Source organism: Gossypium raimondii, chromosome 2 (genome assembly GCF_025698545.1).
Source record: "Gossypium raimondii isolate GPD5lz chromosome 2, ASM2569854v1, whole genome shotgun sequence".
Classification (NCBI taxonomy): domain Eukaryota; kingdom Viridiplantae; phylum Streptophyta; class Magnoliopsida; order Malvales; family Malvaceae; genus Gossypium; species Gossypium raimondii.
The window spans coordinates 31082717-31093680 of record NC_068566.1 but is presented as its reverse complement, the minus strand read 5'-3'; the positions used below and the strand labels follow the sequence as shown (position 1 = coordinate 31093680).

The 10964-nt window shown below is 34.4% G+C and overlaps 1 protein-coding gene across 2 annotated transcripts; it reads right to left on the bottom strand.

Annotated features, from left to right (window-relative positions):
• Positions 1-239: 239 nt before the first annotated feature.
• LOC105788133 (uncharacterized) lies at positions 240-7921 on the bottom strand. Of its 2 annotated transcripts, XR_001131888.2 has the most exons (11): positions 7590-7921; positions 7421-7499; positions 7216-7310; positions 6814-6918; positions 6649-6728; positions 1603-1693; positions 1421-1528; positions 1128-1214; positions 928-956; positions 701-769; positions 512-589 (listed from the first exon to the last, which is right to left on the bottom strand). XR_001131888.2 is itself a non-coding variant. In XM_012614868.2 (10 exons), exons 1-10 carry the CDS (start codon positions 7818-7820, stop codon positions 458-460), a joined length of 1077 nt encoding a protein of 358 aa, XP_012470322.1. In that variant the 5' UTR covers positions 7821-7912; the 3' UTR covers positions 240-457. The 2 variants fall into 2 exon arrangements, 1 of the variants encoding a protein (XP_012470322.1); XM_012614868.2 differs by lacking the exon at positions 928-956 and having other exon boundaries at positions 240-589; positions 7590-7912.
• Between the last annotated feature and the right edge of the window lie 3043 nt (positions 7922-10964).

The window sequence follows — 10964 nt, the reverse complement described above, 5'->3', positions numbered from 1 at the left end:
CTACACACTTTGCATATTTAAAATTAATCTTTTAATCCAATTAATAATAATGTCAAAATAATTTAACAACATTGGTGTATGTGACATTTTAAAATTAAAAAATTACTCATGTGGGTCAATATTGATGCGTAAAAGGTTAAGTAAACAAATAAAATGCTAGAAAAGTAAAGTGAAAGTTGATTTTGAATTTTATATTGGCCATGTGAGTACTATTTTTGTTCTATTTTAAAAGTGTAAAATTAGTGTTATTAATCGTGACTTTCATTATTAAATATTAAAAGGTAAGGACAACAACCTAATGTCTGACAAAAAATAAGATTTAAAAGCCCTTTTTTGGGCTTTTAATCTGTGAAACGAAATTAATTACAAAACAAGCCAAATTATTTGTGAAAATTTTTCTCAAAGGAAAAAAAGATATATAAGAATTATCCTAAGAAATAAACAGAAGAGCAAGACTCTAATATAACTCCCGCCTGCTCTTACTCTTCTTCATCGTTCCCTTAAACCTTGACTTCGCCATCAATGTCTGTGCCGTGTTTATAAAGTTCCCAACAGCCAGAATTACCAATATGATCCCACAAAATATTATCTGCCAAAACCCAACTTTCCATCACTCGTCATCTCATTTCTTTCTTTTTTCTTATTGCATGGATGAAAGGAAAGATAAAATGCCAGAAGCCGGGGAAAACGGGAAACCTACCTGCCATTCTGTAACAACGCGGGCAAATGCAGTCTTCAGCAGTAGTAGTCCGACATATGCCTCAAAACCCTACAATCATGTTCCTTGGAATCATGCAAGCACTTATGTCTAAGAAATGTTGAATAACAACATAACAAAGTTAAATCCTAAAGAAGCACTATGCACAACATTCAGGGATTTGATACATAATATCTAACAAACGGCAACGATAAGTCAGAATTTCATACCAAAAAAGAGACTTAAGTTATTTGAAGACCTGAAATGTAAGAAATCATGGAAATCATACAGATATTATCACACTACAAAATTGGGAGATTGAACTAAGGTTTTAGACCCTTTTTATAATGAGTGGTAAAATAACAACATGAAATGAACATGGTCCCATTTACACATTCTCATCAATCAGTCACAAGATAGCTTGGTTTACCTGCATAACGAAAAGTATTGGACATAAGACCCACAACTGGCAATCTACACCGGTTGTTTCTCTCCGAGCAACATTCATGCTATTAGACTGAAAATAGTAACACACTAAAGATTAGAATTTAGAACCGATTCTCCATAACTGTGAAGACAAAGGGTGATATTTTCTAGAATGCAAAGGAACAAAAGAGGATTCAAAACCAAGGTTATATAGATTATATGCAAAAATAGTTAACGATGTACGCAGGAAACAATAGTTTTTTTTTTTTTTTTTTGATGCATAAACAGAAATAACACCTTTCCTAGGGAAATCCGAGTGTATAGTCTCCGGCGCTGATATCGATTTAGTAGAAGCAAGGCAGCTCCTTGCATCATAGCCCATTGAAGGAAAAGTTCTACACCTCGCTGAATAGGTTTTAACACACTATTAATCAGGTGACATGGAAAATATAATTAGTGAACAATAGTAGAACAATGACCTGCTTTTGACCACAATTAGGCTGTCCTTTGATCTCCCAAGTGAGACTAACAAGGGCAGTAGCCATAGCAAAATAGTGATGGTATATCCACCTGCAAAATGATCATTTAGTCATCAATGAATTCGAAAGGCTAATCAAGAAAGTGCAAACGCAAATTATAGACACACTGAGAATGAACGTTTGATGTTTAGATTTTGATATTAACTAACACCATCACAAAAAAAAAAAAAAAAAAATCTCCCAGGCTAATGCATAGTATATTCTAGACTAAATAAAGAGTTCAACAAAATCATCAAACATGCTAATCAGAATGAAGATTCCACAAGATTATAGAAGCTTCATGGCTACAAACGGCTTTACTAAGTGGATGGGAATAATTTTGAATAACAAGGAGAAAATGGTCATGGATAAGACCTTTGTTGTGGACGCTTAGTAGTTGTTAGGTATGACTCTTACGAGAGGTTGTTGGGTAGGATTCTTAGAATAAAATAACTTGTTTTAGGACTCTTAAATAGAAGTTGGATTTAGTAGGACTTTGTTTACTTTCTTTAATTATAATAATCTCTATTAAAAAGGATGATTAATAAAACAAAGGCAAGTCAAATTTTAGCGAAACCAGAAAAAGGGATTACAAATTTATGACGGTTTAGTCTCCCTTTGGTGAGTTGAACTATCAATCCCAAATTTATGATGGTAACAATTTGGCATTAGAGCCAATGATCCTCAACAATGGCAAAATGGTTGGCGAAGTGGTGAGTAAAAATACGCAAGAAGCTCAAGTATATGCAAACAAAGATAGAGCAAACGCTAGATCATATGTTGCAGCATGTTGATGAAATTATTGCTGAAACCAAAACCCAATTGTTTGATCAAATGCGTGAAGGAATGGATAAAATAATAGCCAATAAATAAGGTAGTAACTCTATGGTAAATATGAAGGTAGACCCTTCTATAGCAGCCTTTACCAATCTCTCTTCGCCATCGTATGCATCAAACCCTCCAATTTCCATCTTGACAAAAACCATGGTAGTCACAACCAACTTCATTTGTTCTATTCATTAACCCCATTAAACTCATATCCAACAACCCATCCTTTTCTTTAAATCTGATCCAGAAAACCTTCAACTCTATATTTGATGCGGAAGCTCAAGATTGAATTTTAAAAACGCGAATAATCAACTCAAAGTTTTTGACTTTTTCTTGCGACTTAAGTAACTTCTTGCAAGAGTAGCTTTTACACCCAAAGTTCTAGGACTCAAATATGAAATCTTCAAACAAGAAATAGATAATAAAACAATGGAAACAAAGAATCAAAAAAAAATGAACAAAAGATTATAGATGGATTGATGAAAAGAAGAAAGAAGATGAATGGTGTTGAAGACAAATCATTGGATGGATAGCCTAGTCTCCTTTGGTGAACTTGCTCTAACAAATAACTATATTGGCCTTTAATCAACCCTCTCAATTGACTTGAATTAAGCAAAATGAAATTATAATAAACCTCCTCCATAATCTTGATGAATGAAACAAAAGCTCTATAAAAAAGAAATATGAAACTAGTCTTCTAAGAAAATCTCCCTTGAAGTATTTTATCAACAAAAAAAATCAAACATAATCCATATTATGGTGGCTGGGCATGCTTAGCTATTTATAGGCATGTCTAAGTTCTACTTGAATACTAAATAATTACTAAACTAAGACTTAATCAACTATCTTGCAATATAAACCTCCTTAGGCCCAGTCAAACTTTTATTAATCTAAAATATTAAAACTTTGAAATAAATAAATCCAAAAAATATGACTTATGTAAGATAGTCTCACTAGACTTTCCCTTAATTAGATAGTTCGAATGGACTTCCCAACAACAAATAGTCCCCAACGGACTATCTCCTCATTAGATCGTATAAGGCGGACTTTTCATTTATAAGATAGTCCTTAACGGACTTCCCAACGCTAGATAGTCCTAACGAACATCCTCTTCATTCGTTAGTCCTTGGCGGACTTCCCAACCCTAGATAATCATAACGGACATCCTCTTCATTCGTTAGTCTCTAGCGGACTTTATAGAACAATTAGTCCTTGGTGGACATTACACATAAGATAGTCTTTGGCGGACTTCCCTTTTCTAGTGACCTCTTTGCCAAGAAACACTTGGAAAGAGAATCCGAAAAATTGTCTCGCTTTCTCAAAACCAATATTGGCTTGTTCATTACCTCTGGCGGACTCTTAATGGTGGATATGTATTTGCAAATTTCCATGCACAAGACACTTTCCCCGATTCCTCTTGCCTTCGCTTTTTGGTGAAGCCTCTTATCTGCAAGTCTGCTAGCGCTCTAATACGCCATAAACGCGAGTCATATAGTGGTTTTCACATATATGCCCCGACGGGCTTCCATGTTTTACTATCCTGGTGGACTTCATTTTGCCGTAAGGATGAATCTATCCTCCACTGGATCATGTCATGACCAGCCGTGGACTTTCGATTCCAAGGAGTCAATAGACCATTTTTATGGTGTCGCTCCATAAAGCTAGTAGATCATTTCCATAATGCCACTCCGTCGAGCCAATAGACCATTTATCCAACCAAACTTCCTCAAATCCTCCTTGTTAATTCGAGCACCTAAGTGTTCGCCTGCAAGGCCAGACCATTTCGTATTTCAGTGACTCCAATCCTCATTCCATCCGTCCATTCCTCCATTATGCCAATTTTCCTATCTTCAACTAACCTGCCAAATACTTCCCTTCGTATTCCACATTTTATAAACATACATTTCATACACATTACGTTCACAATTATAACATGGAGTACGTCACATATTAGTTCATCATTACGCAACCATATCATACATTCAGATAACATACTTGCAAACATTCATATAGTTGCACAGCTATATGCATGAATAGCCCTTCCAATCAGCCACGTATACAGCCAGACTCAGACCAAACTCAGTGCAGAGCATGCAAACGTCACAACAACCAACAAACACCCAAAGGTAGAGTACAGAAACTCACCTGCTGTCCTTCCTCCCTGTCAGCTTAGTTTTTCCAAATACCAGAGTCTCCTCCATTCTGGTTAGCTAAGCATGATAACCAAGTATATCAGTTAACTTGAAGGCATTCATGCTTTAAAATCCAGAATCCAGAAACTTACAGAAAACCTTTCAAATTTTACAAAAACCCCTAACTTCTCTTTTTCTCAAATCCACGATTACAGAAAGATTAAGAAACTTACCAATTCAGATTCTCATCTTTTTAAACTCAATCCTCATGTTCATCGCTCCATGCAGAGCTTTCCTTGAACTTTTTCTTCTTCGAAACAACTATATAAGAAGATGAAGAAGAGAAGAAAATGAAATAGAATTGAGAAGAATTTTCCTCCCGGAATAACACTTCTCAATTATATATAATCTTACATGCGCGGTCACCTAAAAACCCCATCAAAACCAATGGCCAACATCATCATGTTTCTCACTCAGGAACCAGTCAGTTTCAACGTAACTAAACCAGAATTAAAACCCAACTAATTGTCATTTAGCCACTAAAATTTTTAGATTTTACAGTAGAGATCGCCAAACCTGCAGTTTCTTTCAATTAACACCTAACTCTTTTCTTAATTTTGGACCTCTAATGAAAATCGGTTATGACAACTCTCTCACCCATAAATGTTATTTGAAAACAACTAATTTTGACATGTTGTAATGGCAACCAATGTTTTTTAAATCAAACCGGTGGTTGAACCGATCAAGCCACCAATTCACCAGTCTGACCGATCCGACTAGTCCGATTAAAAAATTATTAAAAATTCAAAAAAAATAAAAAAATTTAAAAATTCTGGTTCAATCCCCCTCTTCAATCAGTTTTTTTAGCCAATTCAATTGGTTCATATTGGTTCCTGATCTATCCAGTTCAAAGTCACTTTCCAAACCGATCTCCCGACTGGTTCCTAGTCCAACTAATCGGTTCAATTCAAACAACACTGGTTGCAACTAATGTACCGAACAAATTGGAAGGGGCTATACACCAAGCAAAATGCACGTACATAACAACCTCTACTCTTTCTCATACCAATTTGGTCTGTAGCCGAGACAAGTCAAGAAGTTTAAACTAAGTACGATAAGCGACCATGCCAAGCTTTAAACTATGAGCAATAGGCCAATAACCATATCCTAATGGAAGATCTACACATTTGATCTCAAAAAGGAAGGGATAACAATGGATAAAACACCTAGAGCATATAAAAAATGGTTACAACCAAAACTAAAATCAATCCTAATAATGTAACCAAAGGATAAAATTAGCAAGATAATGGACACCATTGTCTTTTTGTGTCTTCACATCAACAATTGAGAGGGTGCTCCATGCTTCAAAACTTAATGAGAAACAATGTCATCATTACAATAAGATAGAAAACCATACTAACGACCTCCCTCTTCCTAAGTCCTTTCTTTCCAGTTTGACGATCTTATGATGTCCAACCCTTCTCAAGTGTCTTACTCACTAACTTCCAATCTCCATATACCCACATAATCACACACAAGCAAGCACTCTGTACGGTGCATCCATCAAATCTAATAGTCCTAAACAATTGCACAAGTCCACCAACTTGAGGGTAGGAGAGAATCATTAACATGATATGGTTACTCCAAAAGGAAAATACAACATGGCAAGGATGATTAACATTAGTGCATAAACATACACCAGAACAAAGAAACTAGTTTCTGAATTCTTTCCAATGTGTACCTTTCTAGGCATTACATCACAAACCAAGAAAGCCTAATTTAAAAGCATGTAGTGACCCATACAAGAGTAACAAAAAGTAGAGAGGTGCTAGGAGTATGAACACATTTTCCAATATGATCTTTGCCACAAGTCACCATTTACATTGACATTAAAACATCTCTCGAGTTACTATAATCTCAAGATTACTGCACACTACAAATTCATTTTTCTTGATAAAGTTCCATTTATACAAAACAAAACTAGAAAGTAAACATGCTTGCTTTTGGAAAACATTTGAAAAGAAAAAAAAAGATGGCATGCAATTACCATGGACGAATGTCACTTCCATTTGCTCGCAATATGTTCTCTCGCAAAGCCAAACCAGTGTTAAGGAACAACAACCATGCCTAACAGAGCATATACTCAGCATTAAACCAATAACAAAGGAACTGACTCTCAAACAAAAACCCTAAGGAATAATTCATAAAATACCTCGTACAACTGAACTGGAAATGCAGGCAAGCATCCTTCCCATATCCACGATCGTAAAATAAGCAAAATTAATGGAAAAAGAATAAACATTAAGGCAGTCCTATCCTGTTGAAGGGAGGTAGTATTTATTAAGAATATATAGTTAAATTTCAAATATCTCCTCTTTTTGCTTATAAAAACTTTATTCACGGATAGATCATGAATCAGAAAAACTTAAACTACAACTTTGAGATGTCTAAATATACAATAGTAAGGGGTAACTAAATGCAAAAATGAGGCTATATGTATGTGCATATTGAGTTGATGCAATAGTAAAATTGAAGAACATATTGGGATGCCAAAAACAAGAAAATCAAAGAATCGAATTTTAGAAAAGAAGGGTTATAGTGAAGTAATGCTTACTCTGTAGCTGTTATATTCCTCCTTAGCTTTCAACTGGATCTCTTTGCGAGATGCACGAACACTGATTGGTCCCAGAAACATCCTTAGATACCAACCTGCCATTCCCCAATTACCATTTCATTATTAATCAATTCATAACTCTAATACCAGGAAAATTAAATTACTAAAATTTTAAAAGAAAAAAAAAAGAAAGAAATTATTATACCCTGAGCATTGGCAGGAAGAAAACCAGCAGCGTCTCCATCGGTAATAATACATATCGCTGTCTGTAAATCCTCTTCCAGCTGTTTTCAGATCCAAATTTCAGGATTTGTTTCTTTTTCCAAATTTAAAAATGAAAAACGAAATAAGAAGATGCAAAGTGGGGAGTTTACCTTGTCTGCAAGTTTGGGATCCAAAAGCTTCTGAGAGAGAACGGTAGTAATGGAGGAACGGAGGTGGCGAATAGAGGAATCGAGAGAATTCGCCTTTAGGCGAAGAGATTGCTCGTCGTTGGATATCATGGATATGAGGCCAGCGCCTGCTTCTTGCAACTCTCTGGCTTGCTCCATCACCTTCCCTACTTCTTCTTCCATTTCATTCGTCGATTCCTCCACGTTCTCCATCTTCTACTCCTTGGGTTTTTCCTGATTATTCAAAAAAAAAAATGAACGATGGTCGGATGCGTACTTGTTTTATACCATGAAAGGGAAAGCAAAGCAAAGGAAAAGGATTTCTGGTTCTTTTATTACGTGGACTGCGAGTAATTTGTCCCGCATTCCCACGCGACACCATTCAAATTATTATTATTATTATTTTAATTTTATTCGTCATTTTGTCCATATATTTGAGAAAAAATTTAGGTTTAGCGTGAGTTTTGGATGAGCGGTGCGTTTACCTGCGGTTAGTGTAAAAAAACCTGTGGCGGTGATATTAGATACTGTAGCGATACTATAGCGTGAGACAAAAAGTAAGCTAAACGCATCGCACCCAACCGCCCATCCAAACCCACCCTTAGTTTAGATGGGCGGTGTGTTTACCTCTAGTGAGGTTAAAAATAGCGGTGGCGGTGAGATTAGTTACTGTAGTAGTGAGATTGGATACTGTAGCGATGAGATTAGAAACAATGGTGGAGTATGTGTTTAGATTCAAACCTAGCTGTAGCGGTAAGGTGAGAATAAAAAATGACTATTAAGAACATCAGATTAGAATTGATATATAATAGAATTTTTTAAAATTATTTTACTTTTTTAAAATTATTAAAATATGTGAATTTATAAATTCATTTAATAAAATATTAAAATGTATCTTCTAATATTTTAATGAATTATATAATCAATTTAAATTATTTATTAGATAAAATGATAATTATTTTTAATTTTTATAGTTAAATATTTTTTATAACAATGATAAATATTATTTTCACAAATAGTAACATTATACTTTGATCAAATTTTGAAGTATCTAAAAGGATGATTTTTAATAAAAAAAATATAGTAACATAAGACATAACAAGTTTCATTATTACTAGAAATTAGGTTATGATACAAATTGTTTTTATAAATATGGATTCATTAAACTAGTTGCAATGGTTTCCCTTAACATCGTGATTTCAAGGTCACTTTCTCTGTTAGAAGAACTCGATTCAACTATATCAAAATGGCCTGAAGAGACTGGCATGTCGGGTATATTCTCAAATTCTCGAAAATCCTCATCATTTGACCAAGCATGTCTTCGAAAGTAATTATGCAAAACCATTGTTGCAATAACTATTAAAACTTGCTTGTTGAATGAATAACTTGGAATATCTCTTAATATTGGCCATTTTTTTCCACACTCCAAATGTTCGTTCAATCACAGAGCGTAACGAAGAATGGGCATGATTAAAGATTTCTTTTTTCCAGATACTTGATGATTATCTCGACGAAAATCAGGTAAATAATATCGTTCCCCCTATATGGACCTAGAAAATCTGCCATTTGTGGATATCCTGAATCCACAATATAATATTTTCCTACAAAAAAGTAAAACACAATATCAAGTTTAAAAATAAATTAAAAATTTTAATATTTTTTATGTAAAATTAATTAAAAATTAAAGTTCAACTTTGGTGGAGGTGTGGAAACTTTAACTCTTGTTTTCTAAGTGCTTGCAAAAAAATTCTAATATCATGTGTTGTTCCTTCCCAACCAAGAAATGCAAAAATAAAGTACATGTTGAAGTCACAAACTGTCATAATATTTTGAGTTGGTTCACATTTTCGTCCGATATAAGGTATTTGACAAGAAGGCGAAATGCATGCTTTTATGTGTGTTCCATCTATGGCCCCAATACAATCCTTTAAAATAAATACAAGTAATGAGATAAAAGTTAAAATAATTTATATTTTAAAAATATAAAGATTGTGTAAATTTTACCTTAAAGTGAGGCCAATATCTTGTAACATGTCGAATATGGTTCGGTACTTCCTCGAATTGACCTTCAGTGGGTTTAATCGTGTCTATTCCCATTCGAGCAAATATGCAACATATTAGTAAAAATTTGACTAACAGTTTCCCCAGATCGTTGAAATCGCTCTGTTGCATTTGAATTTGATTCTCTATATCCAAGAATGTACAATGATAATGCTAACTTCTCCATCGCCGATACTTTCCCATTCTTTAAGCCATAATTTGTTTGCAAATCATGCAACAAGCTGTAAAATATATTTTTTGGCATCCTAAAACTATTCATGCAACGACCATCGTGCCCATTTAATACTTCGTCCACCCACATTTGACCTGTATAATTTGAATCCATACGCAGTAGCATAGTAAAATAAGTTTCATGGTGTACCAATACACTACTTAACACATATTCTTCCTCTTCATGATAATTGTTGTGCTCAACCTAGGTAACAATTGTGGCTATTTTCATTGAGCTTCTTCACTTAATTCGGGGGTATCATAATTCATATCAAAACTATTATACATATTGTTAAATTCATCCATAACCTGCAAAAGTAATCAAATGAAAATAAATTAATATTTCGTGGCATTCTATACAACACAGAAACTTGATTAAAAGCATAGCATAAAAATACCAAACATAAAAAGTATCATACATTAGTTTTACATATAAAAAAGTAGTATAGTTATATTACAATAATAATTCTAAGGAGCTTATGGTGGAGGTGGTTGATGGTATGGTTGGAAAAGAAATGAGGATGTTGCTACCAAGGATGAAAATGATGCAATTGGATTTTGTTCAGCATACTCACGTCGAAGCCACCAAACCCTATCATCTGGATCTAAGTTCAAAAACACTTCTCGTTTCACCGGTATTTGGAACATTTTGGTGGCGAAATAGTATAGTTCATCTTTTTTTGGAATTTTATCTCCCAAAGCACGCAAAGCATCCATTGCATTTGAAATGGTATATTGAGAGTGAGAAAAAAATAATTTCATTCACTGACTTCCTTGGACTAGCCACACTCTCACACAATTTCTCAATCTGAGTAGTTAATGTATTTCTTGATGATTTTCTACTTGAACTTGATTTTTTTTCCTTTACCGTGTACAGCCTCAAGTGTTTGCTTTCTTCGCTTAGGAATTTCATGAGAAGGGTTTGATGGTACCTCATCAGGAGGAATACCTTCATTCTCGTTACTATGTTCATCTGAATCACCAAATCCCTTATTAGGTGCATCATCTCCCATAGGAACCCTACTAGGAAGAACACCAGACGAAGGTGCCCAAGCATTCTCTCCAGTGGCTATAATGCCAGCAAAC

Excerpts from the sequence above, each read along its gene's own strand:
- LOC105788133 (XM_012614868.2), bottom strand. The coding sequence starts at position 7,820 with ATGGAGAACGTGGAGGAATCGACGAATGAAATGGAAGAAGAAGTAGGG. Across the intron at positions 6,919-7,215 it reads AGGAATATAACAGCTACAGA|GATAGGACTGCCTTAATGTT; the intron begins GTAAGCATTACT and ends TCCCTTCAACAG. Across the intron at positions 6,729-6,813 it reads TTCCAGTTCAGTTGTACGAG|GCATGGTTGTTGTTCCTTAA; the intron begins GTATTTTATGAA and ends ATGCTCTGTTAG.